Source organism: Gopherus flavomarginatus, chromosome 18 (genome assembly GCF_025201925.1).
Source record: "Gopherus flavomarginatus isolate rGopFla2 chromosome 18, rGopFla2.mat.asm, whole genome shotgun sequence".
NCBI lineage: Eukaryota > Metazoa > Chordata > Testudines > Testudinidae > Gopherus > Gopherus flavomarginatus.
Window position 1 is genome coordinate 17,072,345 of NC_066634.1, and position 27,506 is coordinate 17,099,850.

The 27,506-nt window shown below is 48.0% G+C and overlaps 2 protein-coding genes and 1 non-coding gene across 22 annotated transcripts in view; 2 read left to right on the plus strand and 1 right to left on the minus strand.

Annotated features, from left to right (window-relative positions):
* LOC127036682 (zinc finger protein 436-like) overlaps positions 1-16,758 on the minus strand; it is a 155,280-nt gene extending 138,522 nt beyond the window's left edge. The window contains exons 1-3 of one of the 2 annotated variants that reach the window (XM_050927793.1): positions 15,165-15,866; positions 10,277-10,356; positions 7,332-7,458 (exon numbers count right to left, since the gene is read on the minus strand). In XM_050927793.1, the coding sequence (XP_050783750.1) occupies positions 7,332-7,458; positions 10,277-10,356; positions 15,165-15,477 (520 nt within the window). In that variant the 5' untranslated portion in view covers positions 15,478-15,866. Of the gene's footprint in view, positions 1-7,331; positions 7,459-10,276; positions 10,357-15,164; positions 15,867-16,708 lie in introns of those variants that run through there. The other variant, XR_007770205.1, reaches the window with a different exon arrangement.
* Positions 16,759-16,887: 129 nt separating this feature from the next.
* LOC127036722 (butyrophilin subfamily 1 member A1-like) overlaps positions 16,888-27,506 on the plus strand; it is a 294,970-nt gene continuing 284,351 nt past the window's right edge. For all 19 annotated transcript variants that reach the window (XR_007770210.1, XR_007770209.1, XM_050927882.1 and 16 more), the window contains exon 1: positions 16,888-16,981. The gene's annotated coding sequence lies outside the window, so the exon portion shown is untranslated. The remainder of the gene's footprint in view (positions 16,982-27,506) is intronic.
* On the plus strand, positions 22,349-22,422 carry TRNAT-UGU (transfer RNA threonine (anticodon UGU)). The gene has a single exon. It is a non-coding gene; the product is annotated as a tRNA-Thr (tRNA).

Here is a 27,506-nt window from a genome sequence, read left to right on the forward strand (position 1 = left end):
GATTGTGGGGTAGAAATTCACAGTGACATGAACGCACGTTACCCCTGTGTTTTTGGCCTGGGTTAGTTGGTCTCGCCCCACCAACTTCCCCGAGACCAGCGTGATAGCACTCCCAGAATCTATTAATGCTATGGTCTTAATACCATTCATTTTTACTGATCTTGTGTATGCATGTGAGGTCACTGTGATCCCTACCAAGCCGATTAGGCCACATTGCTCCCAGTAATTCCCCAGATTACATTGCATAGGTTCTTCCCTGTTGGGGCATTGGGCTGCTCTCTTCCCAACCCCCCAGGTCCCTTCTTGGCCTCAGGCCATTCCTCAGTGTCTTTCCTCCCTGTTACAGTTCTCCTGTAGTTCTCAACAGTCCGGGGCCTTGGGTTTGGGGTTGGCTTCCTGGATTGCTGTGTCTCTCCGCCTGGGGTCTGGACCAATTCACTGGCTGCCAGCTGTCTTTCCATGAGGGAGACCAACTTGACATAGGTGGAGGGGTCATTCTGTCCAACTCAAGCCCAGAGGCCTGGTGGTAGCCCCCTCATATACCGGTCCAGTACCAGGACCTCCATCATCTTTTCAGAGCTGAGGGCCTGAGGGCGCAGCCATTTCCGGGTCAGGTGGATTAGGTCAAACAATTGTGATCGGAGTGTCTTGTCCTCTGTATACTGCCACTCATGGAACCTCTGGGCTTGCAATGCCGTCGTTACTCCGGATCTGGCCAGGATCTCTGCCTTCAGCTGGGGATAATTTGCTGCAGTCTCTGCGGCCATATCATATTAGATCTTCTGGGCCTCCCCACACAGGAATGGGGCGAGGATACCAGACCACTGATCTCGGGGCCAGGCCTCCCGCAGGGCTGTTCTTTCAAAAGCCAGGAGGTATGCCTCCACATCATCCTCCCGTGTCATTATCTGTAGGCAAAGGCTGACCCGTATGGTCCAGGTCCCTTCACAGTTGCGGTTTAGTTCCATAAGGGCCTTCATCTGGTTCACCAGGTCTTTCAGCAGGGCCCGGTCCTGGGCAGCCTGACTCATCAACAGATGATTAGTCTCCTGCTGCATCTGAGTTGCCTCCTGTTGGGCGGTTGCTTGGACCCAGATAGCCTCCTGCTGGGCCATGGTGGCTTGTATTACGGCTTTGACTACATCATCCATCTTAAGGACGGGAGGGTTTTGGCTAAGTTCCCAGCACGCACATCCCACTCCTGACACCACATGTGGCAAATTGCCGGCACAATTATGACGGGTCTCACGCTTTTCTCTTCTTGTGGGGGGGGTTCAGGGTGCAATTTCTTGCCCCTAAAGTGGAATATTAATTGCCCCACTAGTGTCCTAAAGGAGGAGAGTGGAGAGGGAGGGATCTGGGCTTGCCCTCTACTCCAGGTCCCAGACCAGGAGCCCTGAGGATAGTGGTGATCCACTTCAACTGACGGTTCCTTCCCCTGGGCTACTTTCTCCTATCCTTCCCTTCAGCTCATGGGGGGCTTCCTGCCCTCCCTCTGCACAAGCCAGGTGCCCCTTACGTAGGGTCTAGGACTTCTCAGCCCACAGCAGCACTTCTCCAAACTGTCCTCTGCTTCCCTTCAAAGTGTTCTCTGCTCCAACTCCCATACTGTCTGACTGAAGCATGGGCTTATATCATGTGACTACTGCAGGTGCTCTAATTGGCATCAGGTGCTCTAATTAATCTATAGCAAACTTTCTTCCCCTTACAGGAAATAAGGCTCCCTTCTAACCCTCTCCTGCTGCCCTCTGGCCTTGCTGTATCATAATAGCCAAAGCTTGCTACAGTTAAGGGCATTCTATCAGGTGGAGGCTTTGTGGGAGACGTTATGCTGAGTCTGGGATTTATCTGAACAGGCCTAAGGAGACAATCCCAGGTCAGATTTTTACACCCCAATTTTGAGAGACTAACAAGGAACCACAAACAGGTGCAATACGCCACAGGATTCTGAAAGAAGGAAGTTTGGGGCAGGCTTAGCAATCAGGTGCTATGCAGTATCTCAGCAGTTGCATGCATTCATATATTGAAATTATTAATAAAGAAGTGATGTAAATCATGAGTATTAATGCTTGATGCTTAATTATGGACTTCCCAAGGGGCACACATGGGTTGGGGCAGCTATTGACATTATTGTAATCAGAGCAAAGGAGCAGATGTGGTATACACTCTTCCCATTACCATAAGGAAGCGGATAAAATACCTCTCCTAGTTACCATTTTTTCATTTGTCAGTGGAATTTGTGGGATACTTGTCACAAAGAATATTCCATAGTTTTAACCTCAGCTCATTTTTAAGCAGTAACATCCCAAAGCCAGCTTCCTTGGCTCAAAGTGCCAGGAGAGTTGTCATTATTATAAATCATATTCATTACCTTAGTGCCTCAGGGCCAACTAACAGTGGGCCGCCATTGTGCTAGGCAAAGTGAAAACAAAGACGAGTAAATGGCCCACACCCTGAAGAATTTACAATCTGAATAGACGAGACAGACACAGAATGGGGGAAGGGGTAGAACCCACTGTTAGAGTAGAGATTTTCAGGCCTGCCTGTAAAGCCTATACTTTAAGAACTTAGGTGTATTTCTATCACATAGCTAGTTCCAGGGGTATAAAAACAAAGAATCAAAATCACAGTCTGCCTGTGTATGGGCCTTCTCTCACTAGGATAGCCTGAGGCCTTGTTCTTAGGCTAAGGCCTTTGGCTAAGCAGCAGGGACAGCCATAAGCTGGGATGTGAAGGGTCATATCCTCACATCCCAAACCAGTCACACTGAAATAAGGTGCTATTGGGCTGTTAGGAAGACGATCCTGTCCGGATCTTAAGATGGTTAAAGAAACCTTAATTTGATAGCACCCTGTCTGGCAAGAAATCACTTATCAATGGTTGAGGTTGTGAAATCCTCATTTCTGTATTGCTTTATCTTTATGGTCCCACTTTTACTTTGTTAATCAGACTGGTTCTCTAATCGTTTCTCTCTCCTGTATAATTAATATTGCTAGGTGTAAGTTAATTAGGGTAGTGATTTATAACTGGTTAGAGCAGGAGTAGGCGACCTATGGCGGTACACGAGCTGATTTTCAGTGGCACTCACACTGCCCAGGTCTTGGCCACCAGTCAGGGGGGCTCTGCATTTTAATTTAATTTTAAATGAAGCTTCTTAAACATTTTAAAAACCTTATTGACTTTACATACAATAGTTTAATTATGTATTATAGACTTATAGAAAGAGACCTTCTAAAAATGTTAAAATGTATTACTGGCACGTGAAACCTTAAATTAGAGTGAATAAATGAAGACTCGGCACATCACTTCTGAAAGGAGGCCGATACCTGGGTTAGAGAATTATGTCAGAATATGTTAAAATTGGTTAGTTAAACTTCAGCACAATGATTGGTTAAGGTACAGCTGAGAATATTACTCTATAAATGGGGTCAAACAGGAGGGGGAAAGGAAATTGGAATCATAGAATATCAGGGTTGGAAGGGATCTCGGGAGGTCATCTAGTCCCACCTGCTCAAAGCAGGACCAGTCCCCAACTAAGGGCTTGGCTACACTGGTGCTTTACAGCGTTGCAACTTTCTCGCTCATGGGTGTGAAAAAACACCCCCCTGAGCGCAGCAAGTTACAGCGCTTTAAAGTGCCAGTGTAAACAGTGCCCCAGCGCTGGGAGCGCAGCTTCCAGCACTGTAAGCTAATCCCCACGGGGAGGTGGATGTAGCCTGATTTGGGGTATGTTAGTAGTGTGGATGCAATTTATCCACTTAATTTACTTTTATTTGATTAATTAGTTTTAATGGATTAATAATATTAATAATAATTACTGGACATTAATTAGTATGGGTTTGGCTCACCAATATGTTTGATCAGAAGATAAAGTTCATCCTGAATCAGGCTTCACAGAGTTTATAAAAGGAACTTCGGGGTATATGACAGGAGCTTACACTGAGACAGATATACTCATAAAGATATTTTTATTAAAATCAATGAAATAATAAGCAAATGTTAAAACAGTTCAAGATTACAAAGTTACAAAATATCACAGTTCTATAAGAGATAGATTTATGATAATACACTTACTCGCTGTGGTGCAGCGGCACCTTGGGCATTTTTCACACCTCTGGCAGAGGAAGTTACTTCAAAATTGTCTGTGTTCTGATTTAACTCTATATATGCTAAATGCTTTAACTAAAATGAAATATAAGGGAGATTGAATCTCTTTTCACTTACAGTTTTGAAAAGAAATACTACTACTGTCATAAACAGATAGTAGGGGTTAATAGAAGAGAAGTACTTCATATCTCTTTTGCCTGTAAAGGGTTAACAAGATCAGTGAACCTAGCTGTCACCTGACCAGAAGACCAATCAGGGGACAGAACACTTTCAAATCCTGAGGGAGGGAAGTTTTTGTGTGGGGGTTCAGAGGGACCAGACGTGCAACCAGGTTTCTCTCCAATCTCTCTGATACAGGCTCTTATAAGTTCAGAATAGTAAGTATTAGCTAGATAAGGCGAGTTAGGCTTATGTTTGTTTTCTTTATTTGCAAATGTGTATTTGGCTGGGAGGAGTTCAAATGTGTATTTGGCTGGAAGGAGTTCAAATTTGTATTTTGCTAAAAGGATTTTAATTTGCACTTGTATACTTAGGCTGGGAGGCTATTCCCAGTGTCTATAGCCAAAAGACCCTGTACCTATTCCATTTTAAGTTTAAAAGATAATTTTTACTGTTTTTTCCCTCTTTAATTAAAAGCTTTCCTTGTTTAAGAATCTGATTTTTTTTTTTTTTTTTCTGGTGTGAGACCCCAGGGGATGGGGTCTGGATTCACCAGGGAATTGGTGGGGAGAAAGGAGGGAAGGGAGAGAGAAAGGTTAATTTCTCTCTGTGTTAGGATTACTTTCTCTCTCAGGGAGAGTCTGGGAGGGGGAGAGAGAAGGAGGGGGGAAGGTGAATTTTCCTCTCTGTTTTAAGATTCAAGGAGTTTGAATCACAGTGATCTTCCAGGGTAACCCAGGGAGGGGAAACCTGGGAGAGGCAACGGTGAGGGAAAGGGTTTACTTTCCTTGTGATAAGATCCAGAGGCACTGGGTCTTGGGGGTCCCCGGGCAAGGTTTTGGGGGGACCAGAGTGTACTAGGCACAGGAATTCCTGGTTGGTGGCAGCGTTACAAGTACTAAGCTGGTAATTGAGCTTAGAGGAATTCATGCTGGTACCCCATCTTTTGGACGCTAAAGTTCAGAGTGGGGAATTATACCATGACAACTACGGACTATTAATAATTAACAGCCATCGTAAATGGATGACATCGATATGTAGATGAGGGATCGTGGAAGATGGAGGCAATGAAGGTGTAGACACGAGCAGATAGATGTGCAGAATTGCCTGATTAATGGTAAACTGTCTCACCTTTTAGAGCATTAGTTGGAAATTCTTCCTCCTATGCCCAAATTTCATCTTCCCCCACGGAAAAGTTAGGGTACACCTGCCTCATAGGCTAACATTTATGTGCATATGAATGACAGGTATGTACATGTTTGTGGTGTACTTGTTAGATTTGTGGGCAAAAATCCCCTTTTCCCACCCTTTACTGTTCTTGGTTCAGTTAAAGGTCTCCAGACATCTGCGTAGGTATTTTGTCTATTATTACTTTTCTGAGTAAGGGTCCCAAAATGTGCTGAAGTTGCCTTAGCGTCATACAGGATGTTTGACCTGTAGGTTTCTTTGCATTTCAGCCAAACTTATTCTTAATATAAATCTATAAGCCTATTACATCAAATACTTAAATTCATAAGAAAGATATTTATACAGACCAACAGATTAATCCTCAGGGCTACATGGAGTACCTGCTGGCACTGCGACTACACTCACATTTCAAGGCGCTGCCGTGGGAGCGCTCCCGTGACAGCGCTGTACAGCTGCAAGTGTAGCCATATCCTGTACCATCCCAGCCAGGGCTTTGTCAAGCCTGACCTTAAAAACCTCTAAGGACAGTCCACTACCTCCCGAGGGAACTCATTCCAGTGCTTCACCACTCTCCTAGTGAAATAGTGTTTCCTAATATCCAACATAAACCTAAACCTTCCTCACAGCAACTTGAAACCACTACTCTTTGTCTATCATTTGCTACCACTGAGAAAAGTCTAGATCCATCCTCTTTGGAACCCTCCTTCAGGTACTTGAAAGCAGCTATCAAATCCCCCTTAATTCTTCTCTTCTGCAGACTAAATAATCCCAGTTCCCTCAGCCTCTCCTCAAAAGTCACGTGTTCCAGTCCTCTAGTCATTTTTGTTGCCCTCCGCTGGATGCTTTCCATTTTTTCCACATACTTCTTATAGTGTGGGCCCAAAACTGGACACAGAAGTCAGGATGAGGCCCCACGAATGTCGAATCTTTGTTGGGGGGGAATGAGAACCGGGATACAGGCAAGGCTCTGCGGCATCAGAGCTGGAAATGGAACACTGGGGAACAGACTGTATCGGCGTATAGAGATAAACCCAACTGGTGTGAAGGCCTTTGGAATATGTAATCTTATAGGTGTAAAAATTGTACAGGCTACATTACCACCCTGTGACATCATCAACAAAGCGCCCATTTGTGCCTGAGTAGTGGCCCTGCTATGGGAGAGAGGATACAGCAAGGACTCAGCATCGGTAGCCAGGGTCTGGGATCCTCCACAGCTCTAGATCCCCAAACCTCTCCTCTCCCCAATGACCCATGCAGACAACTTCCTGGGTGCCTTCCTCCACACTCCCGTCCCCTTCTTCCCATTACTCTCAGCCATCACAACCTCCCGGCACCTTGGGAACTTCTTGTATTTTCTCCTCATCTCTCATTACCTCCTAGCTCCCTGCTGCCTCTTAGCTCTAACCCTGCACACACCCTCCCCATGTCCTGGCACCCCAGAATTATCCACTCCCCCCTCTTCTCCACCCCTCCCATGGCTCTCTTATCCCTTCACTCGTGTGGTCCTGAATGGCAACATTACACGGTCTCCTAAAAGAGCTCATCTGACTGTCACACAAACCATGCATGAGTCATACACCTAATTACTCAATTTAGAATTCTACAGGCAGCCTATTTTCCTCTTAAAATGAGGAAAAGGCATGAAAGCTACAGTTATTAATATAGTTACTAATATAGCCAATAAGGATACATTAAATGCAATTTTAAAATGACTGATGGTCCCAAAAAGGCACATATCCAAAAATGACACTAGGCAAAAAAAGGGGGACAAGGAAACCTGCAAAACTTCTATGACAAATAAAGGTATAACGTTATTACTACTCAGGTTCTTAAGAGATCACACAGCTTCTAATAACCCAGGGGACAGGACTCCTTACCCAGCAAGACCACCATCTCATAGTTCTCCTGCATGACGTCCCTGTAGAGGGCTCTCTGAGTGGGGTCTAGCAGAGCCCCCTCTCCCCTGGTGAAATACACAGCCACCTCCTCGAAGGTCACCGGCCCCTGAAAGAGAAAGAGTCCAACACTCAGGACCTGCTGCCACACTCACAGTCCCACTATTCATAGAACAGCAGCACGGGTAAATGGAAGCTCTGGGAGGCACATGTTAACAGACCCCATCCCACCTTGCTTAGAGCAGCCAGGAGGCATCAGAGGGTAGAAAGAGAGAACCTTTGCGTCTCCCAGCTGACAGATGGAGGCAGGGTCATCACATTTATCACATACCTACTAGCCCAGGCTAAATCTAGGAGATGGGGCTGTCTCTGGACCCTGATGTAGGAATCCCAGCACTCTCCAAATTAAATATATGAAAGAAAGAGGAAGTCAATAGCAAAGAATAGAAGTTAGAAAGTTAGAACTGTGGAAAGTTGGTAAGAGAATCTATCAGAAATCAATGATCAACCAATGAAAATAAGAAGGAAGTTTTTAAAAAGTATATTAAGTACAAAATTAACCCCTAACAATGGTAGTGGTAAATTACTAGATGGAAATGGTAGAATTATCAAAAATAATGCAGAAGAGGTAAAAGTGTTCCATAAATATTTCACTCCTGGATTTGGAGAAAAACAGATGATGTACAGGGGGGAAGGATAGCTCAGTGGTTTGAGCATTGGCCTGCTAAACCCAGGGTTTAGTTCAATCCTTGAGGAGGCCACTTAGGGATCTGGGGCAAAATCAGTACTTAGTCCTGCTAGTGAAGGCAGGGGACTGGACTCCATGACCTTTCACAGTCCCTTCCAGTTCTAGGAGATAAATTAAATTAATGCAGATATCCTAAGTCATATAAGATATAAGATTAAGTCTTTCCATCCCAATAATAACTCACAAGGATGTTAAACAGCAGGTATTACAGATAGACAGGTTTAAATAAGCAGGTCCAGATAATTTGTATCCAAGAGTTTTGAAAAACCTGGTGGAGGAGTGTGGAGGACTGTTAATATTCATTTTAATTAGGACTTGGAACACTGGGGAAATTTCAAAAGACTGGAATAAAGCTAATGCTGTGCCAATACTTAAAAAGTGTAAAAGAGATGACCCAGCTAATTACAAGAGTGAGAGTCTGACATCAGTACTGGCCAAGATAATGGAGCAGCAAATATGGATTTAATTAATAAAGAATTAAAGGAGGGTAATATAATTAGTACCAATTAACAAAGGTTCAGAGACAACAGATCCAATCAAACTAACTGGATATCCTTATTGGATGAGATCAAAAGTTGGGTTGAAGCTAATAGTATTCATGTAATATACCAAGACTTCTGTAAGGCATATGACTTAGATTGGCACAACATTTTGACTAGAAAACTAGAAAGATACAAAATAAACACAGCATACATTACATAGATTAAAAACTATCATTTTAAATGGGGAACCATGGTTGAGCAGATTTCTTTCTAGCGGGTTCCCACACGGATTGATTCTTGACTCTGTGCTATTTAACATTCTTATCAATGGCCTGGAAGAGAATATAAAATCATCACTGATAAAGTTTGCAGTTGCCACAAAGATTGGGGGTGGTGTTAACTAATGAAGTGTCAGTAGATTCAGGCTCCAGCATTGGGAGTCTGGGAAATTGACCCAGCCCTGGTTGGAGGGTTATTTCCTGTTCCACAAAGAGAGGAAGTTCCATTCCCAATTCCTGCGCCTTGAAATTAGGCCCTGACACTACACCCCACATTCAGCATAGTGGTATGATTAAAAAATGATTAGGACATAATTATGATGGATTTAGTGCAAGACACATCACGTTCAGTGTCATTTGAAAAGTTATGAGTTGCTGAATATGATTGTCCTATTTATGTGCATGTATCATGTTCATATTTGAAGTTATGGATATTGACTATGTATCTGTCTTTCAAATGTGCTTACTCTGGGTAACACCCACAACGAGCCTTTCAGGTACAGCAAAGAAGCCAGACAGTGTTAATGGCTCATCAAGAAAGACAATGGACCGTGGAAGAGTTTAGCCTTCCTGTGAATGTTTCAGCCAGCCTAGGAGTCATGGCTACTATGACTCAGCAGGCCATTCTAGGGCACGTGACCATAGCACATGACACTAAACTCCATTTTGGTATCTTTGTATTTTTCCACAAACTGGACTGGGAACTGAGTTTGGAACAAAGGGGTCCTGCCATATGGAAAAGCTACATAAGGTGGGGTGTTACATCATCTCTTGGCCTCATTCCGCACACAAGAAAACTCCTGGAAACACCTCAGGAACAAAGACTGAACTAGGGGAAAGTGTAGGTCCCAGGCTAAAGGGATTTCTAGCCTGCGTATGGAAACTTGGTGGACTGCTTGTACCATCAGTCACGGTGAGAAAGTGCTAATTCAAATTCTATCCAGATAGTATGTTAGGCTTAGTCTGAGGTTTTGGTTATTTGCTAAGTAATCTGTTTTGATCGGTTTGCTATCACTTATCGCTGGGAAATTAGCTGTTGTCGTCTATCTGTGGCTTAGGTAAAGCACTCAGGTAGTTTAGTTGGATGCATGGCACCACCTACTGTCGTGCTGGGTGATAACAGGGCCTGGAGAGGCTGGTTGAATCTCCAGCAAAGCAGTGTGAGAAGGGCCAGCCCAGCCTGAGGGTTAGAGGGCACAGCGGTTCCCAGAAGCCCCCTAGACTGCACCCTGCGGTGACAACCCATCACACCCTAGAGTACACAAGTCTTAGCAGGTTTGTCACATCCTTTCCCCTCCCATTCCACACCCTAGATAGTTCCTGCCTCCCACTACCTCTAGCAGAATCCACCCTCCTATACATTTACTTCTCCTCTCCCCCCAAGCAGAACCCACCACCAGCTCTCTGAGAATCTCTTACCTGAGCCAGCTCCATTGCAGCCATTTCCTTCCCCCTGGGAGGATGGGATGATTTGAGGCAAAATGTGGACAATCTGTAGCCTGCCAGGGCGAGAAGGGCAATGTGAGAGAATTCAGACAGGGTTTCTGTCCTTTCCACATGTCGATTCCTCCCAGCAATTTTCCCTGGTAGTGGACATTCTAGATTCTGCCACACTGTGAAGCACAGAGTGACCTTATTCCAGTACAGGCGTAGCCCCCTGTCATCAGGGTGTAACCCTCTGAGACATAGTGAAACCCTCTCAGTAGCAGAGTCTCTCTGTACACTTACAAAGTTTGTGGACGATACCAAGCTGGGAGGGGTTGCAAGTGCTTTGGAGAATAAAATTAAAAAGTCAAAATCATCTGGACAAACTGGAGAAATGGTCTGAAGTATATAGGATGAAATTCAATACGGAGAAATCCAAAGTACTCCACTTAGGAAGGAATAATCAGTTGCACGCATACAAGACAGGAAATGACTGCCTTAGGAAGCAGTATTGCGGAAACAAATCTGGGAGTCACAGCAGATCACAAGCTAAATATGAGTCAACAGTGTTACACTGTTGCAAAAAAAGCAAGTATAATTCCAAGATGTATTAGCAGGAGTATTGTAAGCAAGACATGAGAAGTAATTCTTCCGCTCTACTCCACACTGATTAGGTCTCAACTGGAGTAGTGTGTCCAGTTCTGGGCCCCACATTTCAGGAAAGATGTGGAAAAACTGGAGAAAGTCCAGAGAAGAGCAACAAAAATGATTAAAGGTCTAGAGAACATGACTTATGAGGGAAGACTGAAAAAACTGTGTTTGTTTAGTCTGGAGAAGATATGATCAGCTTTCAAGTACATAAAAGTTTATTTCAAGGAGGAAGGAGAAACATTGTTCTTCTTAATCTCTGAGGACAGGACAAGAAGCAATGGGCTTAAATTGCAGCAAGGAAGGTTTAGGTTGGACATTAGGAAAAGCTCCCTAACTGTCAGGGTGGTTAAGCACTGGAATAAATTGCCTAGGGAGGTTGTGGAATCTCCATCTTTGGGGATTTTTAAGAGCAGGCTGGACAAACCGCTCTCAGGGATGGTCTAGATAAGGGGTCGTCAACGTGTGGCTCTTTAGAATTTAATATGCAGCTCCTTGTATAGGTACCAACTCCGGGGTTGGAGCTACAGGCACCAACTTTCCAATGTGCTGGGTGTGCTCACGACTCAGCTACAGGCCCTGCCCCTACTCCACCCCTTCCTACTCCCTTCTCTGAGCCAGCAGTGCCCTTACTCCATTTCCCCGCCCCCCCCCCCACGAGTGTCTTGCATAGCATGAACAGCTGATCGGGAGGTGTGAGGAGGGAGGGGGAGGTGCTGATTACTGTGGCTTCCCATGGGTGGGAGCTGATGGGGGGCTGCTGACGTATTACTGTGATTCTTTGGCAATGTACATTGGTAAATCCTGACTCCTTCTCAGGCTCAGGTTGGTCACTGTTGGTCTAGATAATACTTCGTCCTGCCTTGAGTGCAGGGGACTGGACTAGCTCCCTCTCGGGGTCCCTTCCACTTCTGTGACTCTATGAACCAAAGGCCAGAGAAGAGCAGAATCAAAGGAGTCACTCTGGGGATTCTCTCTGTCACTGTCCCCAAGGCAGCTCTCTCAGATTAACTAAGTTATTTGATGCTCCAGCCTTTATACAGTCTCTCCTGGAGTGCCCCTGTCATCAGCTGGGCCTAGTTTTAGCTTTTGGGAAGAGTGACCCTGGGGGCTCTGAGACTGGGCCTTCTTGCCGCAGCACATCTTGTTTCTTTCTGTGGTTCCCCAGTGAGTCCAAATGAGTAGATACTCCTCATACAGACTGTGAACATAAGGATGTGTTTAGTGCTTGGACTTCATTGAATGCTTATGAGTTGCTGCCTGGGTTAGCATCTGACTAGTTGCATTGTGAGCCTCTGTGGCTCTGTAAATCACTAGACAGGAGAAAGATGTTACCTATGCGAAGTGCTGATTGGCAACAGAATGCATTACACCCTGCCTGGCAGGAAAGGTACATCAACACCAGATGAACTATTATGGGATGTTAAAGAAGACACAAGACTGTTGCTGTGCTCTTGACCTCCCATTAGCTGAGTTTCCAGCTCAGAGCACATGGTAGGAAGGGGATGAAAAACCCCATGCAGAAGGAACTGATTATCTGTATGCTGCTTGGACTCTGGGGGGCAAAGCTTCTAGGCATAATCAAGAGATCCCGAGCTGATTACTCTGGGTTAGTCCTAAAGAATATGTAGAGCTTGCTTATTATAGAAGCTTCCATTACCTTTTGAAATTTAAGACTTTAACTTGTCTGCATCTGCTTTAACCTGCTTTAGCTTTGTAAACAACTCTCATTTCCTTTTAAATAAATCTTAATACAGGTTATTACAGGACTGGCTACAAGCGTTATCTTTGTAAGATTCAATTGACCTAAGGAAGTGACTGGTCCTTTGGGACTGGCAGTAACCTGAACATTGCTGTGATTCGTGGCCGTGGCTCTCAACCAGGAGTCGGGGGCCCGCTTGGGGCCAGTAGCAGGTTTCAGGAGGGCCACCAAACAAGGCCAGCATTACACTCGCTGAGGCCCAGGCCAGAAAGCTGAAGTCCCAGCACGTGGTGCTGAACTCCTGGGCTCTGAGCCCCACCACCCGAGGCTGAAGCCAAAGTCTAAGCAATGTAGCTTTGTATGGGCCCCTGTGGAATGGGGCCCCAGACAACTGCCATGGTTGCAACCCCCTAACGCCAGCCCTGGCTTTTGTATGCAGAATACCAGTTGTGATCTATGTGGGCCATGGAGTTTTTATAGCATGTTGGGGGTGTAGGGGACCATCTGTCACAAAGGTTGGCTCTCCTGTGTGGTGAGATACATGGGAGGAACCAACGGAACTGTCTGTGTTTCCATGTTAATGCTGTTACAGAGCCTGAAGCGTTTACACTGGATTCTTGGGTGGTGAAATCTCCATACAGATCTCACAACCAATTTGGGGTTTGTTCCCTGCTTCTTACCAGTCTGCCTGAGGCTGGTGCTCATGCTCTCGAGTCACTAGAGACAGCGTTACAAAGACTTACGGGCACAACGCCACCAGCAGCAATTTGCAGCACTGCAGAGCAGGCTTTACAGGAACACAGCGTGGGCCAAATGGTCTGTGGACTCAGTCAAGCCCCAGTTCTCCTCCAGTGCACATCCGCATCCTGGCAACCTTCAAGGAGGGTCAAGGCTGCCACTCCTTCAGTGATGATGGATCTGCAGCATAGCATCACCCCCACTCCATGACCCGCCTTGTCTCCTGAGACAGAGGTGAGTGACAGAGGGTGCACAATGGCTCCTGGGGGGGTAGGGAGAGGGATAACAAAACACACCTTCTGGGGTCACTCCTCAGGAAGTGAAGGTGACAGGCATTGTAGTGGCAGTAAAAGGGGAGGGGAGGGAGTCGGAGCAGCACCCTCAAAGGCAATGCTGCCACTGGGTCACCCCATCACATCAGGTATGGGGCTGATGTAGGGCTGATAAATGAAACTGTTTTTAATTGTTCACTTTATTAATGTAACTTCTGTTCACCATTCACTAACTGGTCTATACTGTAACTTTTGTTCACTGTTTGCCATATTGTAATTCAAACCCCAGTTAGCCGCCACAAGCTACGAACCCAAGCTGCAAAATTAAGCCATCAACTTAAGCTATCTTCAGGACTGGTAACTATGCAGAAACTGCAGAACTGTAGTCCAGTCCCTTGCACCCTGATGGATGTGTGTATGTGTATAGGTATTAGGTATAATGTTTGTGTATAAGGATTAAGATATTAGTTATTGGTCATAAATCAGATTATTATCATCATAAATGTGGCATCTTTGTCTTGCCCCCTGAAAAGATCCTGTGTAGTTTTGTCTGTACAACACTGACAGGGGGTATGTCCCAGGTGCCTGTGAAGGGCAATATAAACCCCACGCTGGCACAGAAGGGGTTATAATAATAATAATTTGAGATATACCCATCTCAAAGAGCTGGAAGGGACCTCAAAAGGTCATCAAGTCCTGCCCCCTGCCTTCACTAGCAGGACCAAGTACTGATTTTGCCCCAAATCCCTAAGGGGCCCCCTCAAGCACTGAACTCATAACCCTGGGTTTAGCAGGCTAATACTCAAACCACTGAGCTATCCCTGCTGTTTTAGTCTGGACTGGCCCAGCCCCTCCACACCTGCAAACCATACCAGGACTGGAGCAGGAGTTAACAGAAGAGACCCACTCTACTTACAAAATTATCCCTCTTCCATGCATATTATCTGCGCACACAGCTCAGCTTTAAGATGCTAAACAAATCTATGAGTCAACTAGAAACAGTCATGCTCTCATCGCAAATATTAATACAATATTTTCTGATACTGGAAAGGAGCCCAGACATCTACACTGCAATTAAACAGCCCCTTCACCTGAGCCCCGTGAGCTTGAGTCAGCTGGCATGGGCCTGCTGGGGGGTTTTAATGGCAGGGTAGAGATACCCTTGCTGTCTGTTCAGCACCAGTTAACTTGGTCAGTGTCTGTGCAGGAACCCTGCACAACAGGGGGCCTGACCTCAGTCGGGGTCTCTGCAACTCCTCTCATTACAGGATCCCCGATTTTGTTTAGGGCCCCTGCAGCATCTGGCAAAATGTGGGGGCAGGATCTCTGTCAGGGTCTCTGCAGTGCCCAGCACAATGGAGGCACAAATCTGTACCATCGTCGGGAGCTGCCTGGCAAAAGGGGGGCTGTGATCTCATAGACTCATAGACTCTAGACTCATAGACTCTAGGACTGGAAGGGACCTCGAGAGGTCATCGAGTCCAGTCCCCTGCCCTCATCTCGGACCAGGTCTCTGTTTTACCTGGCACAATGGGGGGCCTGATGTCAGATGGGGTCTCTGCAGTGCCCAGCACAACACGGGCATACATCTCACTTGGGGTCTCCACGGCACCTGTCACAACAGTGGGGTCCGACCTCTGTTGGGGTCTCTGCAGCACCTGGCAGAACAGGGCCCAGATCTCAGCTGGGGTCTCTGCAGCTCCAGGAACAACAAGGTCCCTGCTCTCTGTAGGGGTCTGTGCAATTCCTGGCACAACCAGTGCCCCACACTTGGTCAGGGTTTGTGCAGTGCCCGGCACACTGGGGGACCTGATCTCAGGCAAGGCCTGAGCCATGCTCCGTATGATATGAGCTCTGATCTCAGTCAGACACCTGGGGAGAAAAGCGGGAAGATTTTCAAGAATTTGATATCAGTATTTCAGAACTGAGGAGAAAATGGGGCACAAACTAAATACTTGCCAATGTAAGAAAGAAGCACCAACATCTGGGGAGATTTTGTGTCACCATTCAACAGTTCAAGAGAAAGGAGGGGAATTTGAGGGGATTATACAGAGATATTCAATCAACAACAGAATGAGACGGATTCTTCTTGCCTCACATTCACAGGGGCAGGAGGGAGCCCTGGGTGATGTCATTTTACAGAGGAAAGGAGTGAGGCTGGAGCCAGAAGGTCACTGGCTGTGGGGAGGGACTGACAGTGGGGTCTGGGAATGTGACTAGGAAGCAGTGGGGGGACTGCTGGGTTGAGCAGGATGGGGGAGGGGAAGTAGCTGGATGGGGAAACCTGGGGCTGGGTCATTTCCATAGGGGACACTTGCTTCTCCCTCCCCTTCCTGGACCTTTCCATTCCCTGTTGCCAGCAGAGAGTGGCCCCCCCCAGCCCAGCCCAGAGGTGTCCCTGTCTCAGAGCTCCCCCAGCCTCTGCCCAGTTCAGAAATCACTCAGGGGAACCATTTCCCACCTAACCAAGGACAAATCACTGCAGGTAAAAATGGGGGGAAACACCTCAAACCTGAGATTTGAATTGGCCATTGGCGAAGAGAAAATGGGGCACAATCGGGGGAGGGGAACAGGGAACTTCTCAGGGATTTGAGGAAAGGGGGGGGTCACCCTGGATCTTGCTCGTTTCTCTCTAGCGAGAAAGGCGGCAGGATGGGAGAGGATGGGGGGTCCCCACGGGAGGGGGCAGCGGTAAATCCGTGGAGATCTCAGCCCCCCCCTTTCTCTCCCCGCTCCTTGGGGGGTCACCTGCACTTCTCCACCCCCCTCGGCAATGTCCGGGCTGCACAGACATTTTCCAAGCGCCCCTTTCCCAGGTCTCCCCCCAGCCCGGTCTCTCCCCCCCCGGCCCCACGCAGGGACCCCAGAGGGGCCGGGCCTCTCCGTGGGGCCCCAGGGCAGAGCCTGGCCGGGCCCGGGAGGCGCTGGGCTCCTGCGGGGACAGCAGCTCCGAGCCCCCCCGCGGGCGCTGCCCCCCGGGAGCAGATCCCGGCGCTGCGAGATGCCGGATCCCCCCCACGGACACTGGGCAGAGACACCGCCCGGCCCCGGGGCTCGCTCCGGTACCTGGAGGCTGCAGCTAAGCAAGGTCTCGCCCGCCGCGATCTGCGCATGCTCAGAGCTGCAAAAGCACAAACCCTTCCCCGGCTCCGACTGACGTCACTTCCGGTCCAGGGAGAGGCAGGAACTACATCTCCCAGCCTGCCCCGGGGCGCTTCCGTCTTCTCCGTCCCAGGTATAGGAGAGTTTCAGCTGCTGGAGGTGCGCATGCTCCGTGCCATCCACGGTGGGGGCGGGAGGATAAAGCTGATGTTTCTGCTGCTGCCTCCGTGTGAACCAGTGAGTGAGAGACCCGGGGGGGGGGGAGCGCTGGGGGCGGGCGGGAAAGTGACTCTGCCCCGGGGAACCTGGGAGAAGCCTGGGAGCTGCTGCAGCAGGAGCTGTCCCGGCCCCGCTGGGATGGGGGGGCAGAGCCTGGGTCCTGGCGGGGGGGTCCCCTGTGGGATGTCAGGCGGGTAGGGGGAGAAGCCGGAGTTGGGGGGGGGGAAGGTCAGTAGGACGCGGGGCGGGGTTGAACTGTCTCTGTGCAGCCAGGAAATTCCCGGGGGGGGGGTGGCGGGGAGGGGAGTTAATTGGATCCTGTCCCTGTTTGTGCCACTTGCCTCTCGCCCTTGATACAAATTCTCTCTAGTTCTGCCCTTTTCTCGCTCGGTGTTTCACACGGGGCTATAAAATCCGGGGAGATTCCCCTCTTTACCCCCCAGTGATCAGCTCTCTCGGCTCCCCCGATTTCCCCAGTTTTCTCCATGAGTCTCAAATGTCAATTTAAAATCTCTCCGATATGGGGCATTTTCCCACCCATTTTATCGGCAGCGATTTGCCATTGTTTAGGTGGGAAATTGTTGCCCTGGGTCATTCCCCAGAACGTGGCTGCCCTGGAGCGGGGATGGGAGGAGATGCCTGTTCTCTGCCAGGGCAGGAAGGGCGGAGCACGTGTCCCCCATGGGGACTGTCCAGACCCCGGTTCCCAATCCCACTTGCTGCCCCTTAACTACCAACACAGTTGCCCCCAGCCACCAGCCTGGCATCAAACCAGAAACTTTCAGATCTTCAATCTAATGCAGTCCCAGCTGAGCTACTTTGGCAGCAACCAGGCTTAATACATGAGCCACAGCACATGCTGGGAAGATTTAATTCTGGATGTCACAACACAGGAGACAAGCAATGGACTTGGCCCCAGTGGGGCAGGCTGGGCTTTCCTATATCCCGTTCACTCAAGCCAGCACCTGCCCCATCACAAGCTGTCACTGGCACCCCTACATCTGCAAGACAAGAGCAGCAGTTCTCAGTGGAACAACTCCACCCACAGCTTGCAGGCTCCTCCCAAGCCTAAACTGGAAAACCATCTTGCCAGAAAGCAGCCCACTAGGACTCACCATTGCTTCTTTTCCTTCCACCCAGAACCCCACTTCTTCTCCTGAGCTGCAAGTAGCCACCCCCGGGATGCCAAGAGCCAGGCACAGATTCTACCTCCCAGCAGCCAACCGCACCTCCCCAGGCTTTGCAGAATGAATGGTGGCACTCTACTAACCCCACTTAGCCTCACTGAGGCACTTAGCTTCTGCCCTGCCTTCCTCAGTTTGACTTTCCTCTTTTACCCTATTCCTGCCTCACTTCCTTCTTTGGCAAGTCACGCAAAGGAAGCCAGGAGGAAGAGTAGGCCAACCTCCCAGGGCAGAGGAGACCAAGCCACAAGGGTTCAAAAGGTGACTGTCCTAATTCCTCTAGCTTCCCCAGGCTGACGCCAGGGCCAGCTCTAGCTCTTTTGCTGCTCCAAGCAAAAAAAAGAGCACCATTCTGCCGTAACACCCCCCCACAAGCGCTGCGGAACCTCCCCCGAGCACCACACCTCCCAAGCCCCATGTCCCCCTGAGCGCTACGCTGCCCAAGTTCCCGCACCCCCTGAGCGCCACGCTGCACCGTCCAAGTCCCCGTCCTTCCGAGTGCTGCACCGCCCAAGTCTTTGCCCCCTGAGTGCTGCGCTGCCGAAGCCCCCTGCCCCTCCCGAGCACCGTGCTGTGCCATCCAAGCCCCCAGCACCATGCTGCCCAAGCCCCACCCCCCCAAACGCCATGCTGCGCAATTCCCCACCCCCCCGAGCATCATGCTGCCCAAGCCCCGCCCCCCCCGAGTGCCGCGCCACCCAAGACCCCCCACCCCCCCGAGTGCTGCCCGGCCAAAACAAAAACAAACAAACAAAAAGCCCCTGCAGTGCCGCCCAGCTGAACAAAAAACAAAAAAAACCCGAGCACGACCCCGCCCCAAAATGCCGCCCCAAGCACGTGCTCAGTCAGCTGGTGTCTGGAGCTGGCCCTGGCCAAGGTACTTTGTCCACTGATGTCACCACCTCTATCATGTGGGGGTTGGGGTTATCCCAGGGACAGGCCAGTGGCAGAGGGAGGGGTACCAGGCCAGTGGCAGAGGGAGGGGTACCTTGCTGGACAGCCAGGGGTGGGATAGTTCAGTAGTTAGAGCATTGGTCTGCTAAACCCAGGATTGTGAGTTCAATCCTTGAGGGGGCCATTTGGGAAACTGCGGTAAAAATCTGGGGATTGGTCCTGCTTTGAGCAGGGGGTTGGACTAGATGATCTCCTGAGGTCCCTTCTAATCTTAGATTTTAAAGGAAGCCACCATGTTTCTGCCCAGTTTTGGGCTGAGGCCCTTTTGCATGTCAGGCAAACGTGATAACCACTACACTACAGAAACTCCATCACAGTGCGCTGCCCTGCCCTGCCCTCAAATTCCATGCACTTTGGTGGTGCTCACCCTGGCACACACTGAGGGGCGAAACTGGAGAAAATGGCAGCAGCTCTTCGATGGGTCAGCTGGAAGAGCAGAGGACCGGAGCCAGGGATCAGGAAGTCATCCTCACATCATCCTTGGGACTCCAGCTTGAGGGAGAGCTACTTTTTCTTCCCCTTGCTGAGAAAGAGCAAGAGAAGAAAGGTCAGGTGGGCCAAATGGGTGCAGAAGGCAATGCTGCCTTTTCCTGCAGTAAAGCCTGAAATGAGGGACTTGCATGGGGTAAAGGCACCACTGTGTTTCCAGGAAACAGCCCACAGCTGCAGAAAGAGGGATGAAACAGCCTGCTAGAGCCTGGGATTGAACCAGGAACCTTTAGGTTAACACTCTCCCAACTGAGCTACTTCAACGGCTGCAGGGGTCTTTTTGGGCTGCTGCTTCTCACCTTGAAGCTTATTCTTAATAAAACATCTCTCGGTCCACACTGGCCAATGCAAGACAGACATCACTTGCTATTTTAGCACTTGGAAATGTCATCAGTTAGTCTGGATCTCTCAACTGCTGCACTTCAGTTCATGGGAGAAAGGCAAGAGAAGCGACCTTTGAACAAAAGGCCTGGGGTTAACATCCTAATGCTGTCTCCTTCTGTAACACTATTTAATACTGGCCCACCCTGTGCTGGTGACAGTTCCATTTCTAGATGTTAGTACACTTCAGTTATGGTTAAAATTAAAAGTTTCTATATGGTTAAAGGAAATGATTTTTTTTATTTGCTTATATGGCATGAATAAATACAGATTTACACATCCTAGCATGAAAATTTATTGTCTTATATGATAGAGAAAATCATGCACCTAAATTGTGCATCGAAACCATGAAATGAGTGACAAATGCAATAAAAAATCAGGTATTCAATGGTTTAAGATATGGAGCGGGGGTAGGGGGGACACCGAAGACACTTCTTGCCTGGGATGCCACTTGGTCTAGGGGAGACCCTGTCAGGGAAAGCAGGAGTTAGTGTCACATGCCTATTTTCAGGCTGCAATCTGTGGGCACCCTGCTCTGTGGGCAGGATCGTGGTAGCCCAGACTCAGGGCTGGAACAGGCCCGATTGAGGGGGTGGCCGCATGGTTTACAGCGCTCTGATGTCTCAGAAAATGTGTCTCTCCCAAAGCCTCAGATCTGCGTCCCCAGAAGGCTCCTGCGCTGCCTCTGCTCCTTTCACAGTCTATAGCAAGGAGCAGCAGCAAGGGTCAGGGATGAGCCATAGGGCAGTAGGTGGGGGGCAGAGGCTTCAGGAGGAACCCAGCACCCAAAGCAGAGGGGGATATGAGGCTTTTTCTCTTTCCTTAGCCACATGCTATAGCTCCAAGAGCTCTTTGAAATGCCTCCCCTCCCACAGCCTGGGAAAGGGGAAGGAGTCTCAGGTTCTAGCTTGATTTGAATGAGGATCACTGGACCCTAGAACCATTCACTGCCCTTTCCTAGGGAAACCTGTGATGCACAGAACGGGGCTGAGATAACTGCTGACAGGACTCAGGAATTGCTCCCCTGGAATAGCAGCAGGATTGGGCAGCTGGAAATCTCATCAAAGGAGCTGAGGCCTTGGTGGGTCAGGCATAGATGTCCCAGGTATTGCATGGGAGGTTTAGGTTTGTTTCTGGACAATAGCAGTGAGAGTTTTATTGCCTCAACATTTGATTAGACAAATTGAGACCCAAACTGTGTGTGGTGGGGAGGTCGATGGCGGTTTCCTTGGTTTTGATTTAGTTTTTTCTCTTTTTATTTTAAAAGCCCTGGATCATTTTGATGGGGACAATGTTTGTACAAGGCTGTCTTAGGAGCTGGACAAGCCATTCCCCAATGTCCCTATGCAGGGGCAGTTGTCAATTTCAACCTCATGAATACGGTGGTGACTCTCCCTGCCTCTCAGGTGGGGGATGAGGGCTTGATTCCCTGAGGAGAAAGCTGGGATTTTGACACCAAGTGTATGTCTGCAGTACAATTAAAAACCCACAGCTGGCCAAGGCTGGTTTGGTTTGGTTTTTTTCCCTGATAAATTGCAGAGGGTTCAGAGAAGAGCCACAGGAATGATTAAAGGCTTGAGCAGGGAAAGAATTTTAAAAACAAACCAAACCTTTACTGCTCCTGCTAGCAGTGAGTGTTGAGGATATTTTCCTCCTCTACTCCAGGGTCTCTCTTCTGCCAGATTCTCAGTAAGTCAGGCCGCCCTGCAGACTATGGCAGAGGAGTATGGTAATAGGCTGCAGAACTCACCAAGTAAGAGTGCAGCTGCTGTAGCACCTTGACTGATCATGGGCCAAATCCTGCAGTCCTGGCAGGCCAGGATAACCTCCCACTGATGGCAATGGGAATTGAACCTTTGTAACTAGCTGCTGCTATCTGAGTTCTCAGCTATGGATTAAACTGGGGGCAGACAGAGCTTCATCCGAAGAAGTGAAGGATGTAAGTGAAAGAGCAAAGCTGGCCTGGGGAGCTGTTGCAGTTTTATCACCACAGCTGGAAGGGAGAAGAGGAAGAGCTCCCTAAAGTGCTGGGAGCAGCACTGAGAAAAGGAAGTTTGTCAGTGAGATCAGTAGCAATAAATGTGAAATGACGGAGTGCTTTCTTCTCTATGCTGACATGTTTGAATTGTGTTATTTTACTGTGAGATAAAGCTTTAAAGTATCTTGCTCTAATTTCAGGATGGGTCTGTAACTATAATCGGTCTCTGTGGGAAGTGGCCTCTAGATAGTGATCTTTGGGCAGAGCTGGCTGAAGAGCCTTCGTATTAACCAGGAGATCCAGGCTTGGCCTCCCAGTTCTTCCTTGCTGAACCTGGCTTGTCTGTCAGGCTCCTTTTTTTGTATCTCTTCTCATAAAAAGAAAAAACCTCACTTGTAAGGCACCATGGCTTAGCTGGCTAAAGCACCTGCCTTGTAAACAGGAGATCCTGGATTCAACTCCCAGTGGTGCCTTGCTCTGTAGCTTTTGTCTCCTCTGCTCACTGTTTCCTGTGTCTTCCTCGGAAACAGAAGAGAACTCTCTTGGTAATCTAAGTAATTGCTTGTGAAGGAAAAGGCTTCTTTCCAGACGAGTGTTGGAGCGAATCAAATCCTCAGTCTGGAGTTGATGAAAAGGCTATGTGATAGGAGAGCCTGTGTTGTACTCCCATGCAATTTGCTGGGGCTATCTGTGCACAGAGACCCTTTTAGAGGGTTCTCTGCAGGGGTTGCAGGAAATGGAGAATTACTGTCCTTTCACCTTCCATGTTATTGCTGTTGATGAAACATGGAGCAGTTATGGTAGAAATCACAGAGAGTGGTACTATCAAGGTTTCTTCTCCACTCTGAACTTTAGGGTACAGATGTGGGGACCTGCATAAGAATCTCTAAGCTTAATTACCAGCTTAGAGCTGGTTTTACTGCCACCACCCAAATTCTTGAAGAGTTATTTGGGAAACTCTGTCTACCTTCCCCCCGTCATAAACAGATAGTTAAGGGTTAATAGAACAGGAGTACTTCATGTCTCTTTTGCCTGTAAAGGGTTAACAAGTTCAGTGAGCCTGGCTGTCACCTGACCAGAGGACCAATCAGGGGACAGGATACTTTCAAACCTTGAGGGAGGGAAGTTTTTGTGTGTGCTGTTAGTGTTTGGTGGTTGTTCTCTCTAGGTTCTGAGAGGGACCAGACGTGCAACCAGGTTTCTCTCCAATCTCTTTGATACAGTCTCTTATATGTCCAGAATAGTGAGTACTAGGTAGATAAGGCGAGTTAGGCTTATGTTTGTTTTCTTTATTTGCAAATGTGTATTTGGCTGGAAGGAGTTCAAATTATATTTTGCTGGAAGGATTTTAATTTGTACTTGTATACTTAGGCTGGGAGGGTATTCCCAGTGTCTATAGCTGAAAGACCCTGTAACATATTCCATCTTAAATTTACAAAGATAATTTTTACTGTTTTTCCCTCTTTAATTAAAAGCTTTTCTTGTTTAAGAACCTGATTGTTTTTTTTGTTCTGGTGAGACCCCAGGGGACTGGGTCTGGATTCACCAGGGAATTGGTGGGGAGAAAGGAGGGAAGGGGGAGAGAGAGGTTAATTTCCTCTCTGTGTTAGGATTACTTTCTCTCTCAGGGAGAGTCTGGGAGGGGGAGAGAGGAGGGGGGAAGGTGGATTTTCCTCTCTGTTTCAAGATTCAAGGAGTTTAAATCACAGTGATCTTCCAGGGTAACCCAGGGAGGGGAAGCCTGGGAGAGGCAACAGTGAAGGAAAGGGTTTACTTTCCTTGTGTTAAGATCCAGAGGGTCTGGATCTTGGGGGTCCCTAGGCAAGGTTTTGGGGGACCAGAGTGTACCAGGCACTGGAATTTCTGGTTGGTGGCAGCGCTACAGGTTCTAAGCTAGTAATTGAGCTTAGAGGAATTCATGCTGGTACCCCATCTTTTGGACGCTAAGGTTCAGAGTGGGGAATTATACCATGATACCCCCAGACTATCTCCCTCCCAGGAGCCTTGAGAGACTTCTCCACCAAGTTCCTGGTGAAAACCGATCCAAACCCTTGGATCTTAAAACATGGAGAAATTAACAATTCCCCCTCCTTTCTCCCCACCAGTTCCTGGTAAGTGCAGATCTAACCCCCTTGGATATTAAAACAAGGAAAAATCAATCAGGTTCTTAAAAAGAAGGCTTTTAATTAAAGAAAGAAAGGTAAATATCATCTCTGTAAAATCAGGATGGAAAATAACTTTACAGGGTAATCAGATTCATAGAGTTCAGAGGAACCCCCTGTCATAACTTAGTCCCAGATTTGAACCTTAGCATCCAAAATATGGGGGTTAGCATGAAAACCTCCAAGCTTAATTACCAGCTTGGACCTGGTAAAGCTGCCACCACCCAAAAAATTAGAGTGTTTTGGGGCACTCTGGTCCCCCCAAAAACCTTCCCTGGGGACCCCAAGACCCAAATCCCTTGAGTCTCACAACAAAGGGAAATAAACCTTTTCCCTTCCCCCCTCCAGGTGTTCCTGGAGAGATACACAGAAGCAAACTCCGTGAATCTAAAGAGAGGGAGTCCACCCTCTCTATTTCCACTCCTGGAAAACAGAAGTACTTCCCTCTTCAACCAGAGGGAATGCAAAGTCAGGCTAGTAAATCTAACACACATAGATTTCCCCCTGACTTCTTCCTCCCACCAATTCCCTGGTGCCGCAGACTCAATTCCCTGGAGTTCCCCACTAAAGAAAAGCTCCAACAGGTCTTAAAAAGAAAGCTTTATATAAAAAGAAAGAAAAATACATAAAAATGGTCTCTCTGTATCAAGGTGACAAATACAGGGTCATTTGCTTAAACGAAATATGAATAAACAGCCTTATTCAAAAGAATACAATTCAAAGCACTCCAGCAACTATAGACATGTAAATACAAAACAACAAACCAACTTTGTACTCACAACTTGGAAACAGAAGATTAGAAAGCAGGAAATAGAAAAATCCTTCTCATAGCTGAGAGAGAGTCAGGCAGAAGACCAAGAACAAAGGACTCACACACAAACTTCCCTCCACCCAGAGTTGAAAAAATCCTGTTTCCTGACTGGTCCTCTGGTCAGGTGCTTCAGGTTACTTTTTTTTCCAGATGAAAGACAGATTAACCCTTAGCTATCTGTTTATGACACGCCCCCCAAATTGCAGACAGTGGGGAAGCTCACTGGCGGCGATTTCCTTCTAGAACTTTAAAATAAACAGAGTAATACAACACATGCACCTTTACATATACCACTATGTATATAACTAACAGACTTGTACATTTTAAGAACACTTTTTAACTACTAGATTCTGAGAAACTCTCACGGGCGAGTGCATCAGCTACTTTGTTAGAAGCTCCTGAGATGTGCTGAATTTCAAAATCAAAATCTTGGAGAGCTAAACTCCAACGAAGAAGTTTCTTGTTGTTTCCCTTGGCAGTATGAAGCCACTTTAGCACAGCATGGTCAGTTTGTAGCTGGAACCGCCGTCCTCAAACATATGGGCGTAGCTTTTCTAGGGCGTACACAATGGCGTAGCATTCCTTTTCACTGACTGACCAGTGACTTTCCCTCTCAGACAGTTTCTTGCTGAGAAACACGACAGGATGGAAGTTGTGATCTGTTGCTTCCTGCATGAGAACTGCTCCTATACCACGCTCAGATGCATCCGTGGTTACTAGGAATGGCTTGTCAAAGTCCGGGGCCCTGAGCACAGCGTCAGACATGAGTGTTGCCTTAAGTTGGGTAAAGGCCTTTTGACACTCATCAGTCCAGTTAACTGCATTTGGCTGGGTCTTTTTGGTCAGGTCGGTCAGTGGGGCAGCGATTTGGCTGTAGTGTGGTACAAATCGCCTGTAGTACCCGGCCAAGCCTAAGAAGGATTGGACCTGTTTCTTTGACCTTGGGACAGGCCACTTTTGGATAGCATCCACCTTGGCCTGTAGGGGGTTTATGGTTCCTCGACCCACCTGGTGCCCCAGGTAAGTCACTCTGTTTTGGCCTATTTGACACTTTTTGGCCTTAACAGTTAGTCCGGCCTGCCTGATGCGCTCAAAGACCTTTTCCAGGTGTAGTAGGTGTTCGGGCCAGGATTCCGAAAAAATGGCCACATCATCGAGGTAGGCAACTGCATATTCTCCCAGTCCTGCTAGTAGACCATCTACCAGCCTCTGGAAGGTGGCGGGTGCATTTCGAAGGCCGAAAGGAAGGACATTAAATTCATACACCCCCGCATGGGTGACGAATGCTGACCTCTCCTTGGCAGGCTCATCTAGCGGTACTTGCCAGTACCCCTTGGTTAAGTCTATTGTAGAGATGAACTGGGCCCGTCCCAACTTTTCCAATAGGTCATCGGTGCGGGGCATTGGATAGTTGTCCGGACGAGTTACCGCATTTAGCTTACGGTAGTCCACGCAAAAGTATATTTCCCCATCTGGTTTGGGTACCAGAACCACTGGAGATGCCCATGCACTGGTAGATGAGCAGATTATACCCATCTGTAGCATGTTCTGGATCTCCCGTTCTATAGCAGCTTGGGCATGAGGAGACACCCGGTAGGGTGGGGTTCTAATGGGGTGAGCATTCCTGTGTCAATGGAGTGGTATGCCTGTTCAGTCCGTCCTGAGGTGGCTGAGAACAATGGGGTGAAGCTAGTGCACAGCTCCTTGATTTGTCGCCGCTGCAGACGTTCCAGGGTGGTTGAGAGGTTCACCTCTTCTACGCCACCGTCTTTTTTCCCGTCGTAGTAGACACCGTCAGGCCACTCAGCATCATCTCCCTGGACTGTAAACTGACAAACTTGTAAGTCTCTGGAATAGAAAGGCTTGAGAGAATTAACATGGTACACTCTGGGCTTTAGTGAGGAATTGGGAAATGCTATGAGGTAGTTCACAGTTCCCAGGCGCTCTTGGACTGTGAATGGCCCTTCCCATGATGCTTCCATCTTATGGGCCTGTTGTGCCTTCAAGACCATAACCTGGTCTCCTACCTTGAAGGAACGTTCTCTGGCATGTCTGTCATACCAGGCCTTTTGCTCTTCCTGAGCATCCTTTAGGTTCTCTTTAGCAAGGGCTAAGGAGTGTCGGAGGGTGCTTTGTAGGTTGCTTACAAAGTCCAGAATGTTAGTTCCTGGAGAAGGCGTAAACCCCTCCCATTGCTGCTTTACCAACTGTAATGGCCCCTTAACTTCGTGACCATACACAAGTTCAAACGGTGAAAACCCTAAACTGGGATGTGGTACAGCCCTGTAGGCAAACAGCAACTGCTGCAACACTAGGTCCAAATTATTGGAGTATTCGTTGACGAATTTACGTATCATGGCCCCCAAAGTTCCATTAAACCTTTCCACCAGGCCATTGGTTTGATGGTGGTATGGGGTGGCAACCAAGTGGTTCAACCCATGCGTGTCCCACAGTTTTTGCATGGTCCCTGCCAGGGAATTAGATCCTGAATCTGTAAGGATGTAGGAGGGCCAACCTACCCTGGCAAAAATGTCTGTTAGGGCCAGGCACACAGTGTTAGCCCTGGTGTTGCCTAGAGCTACTG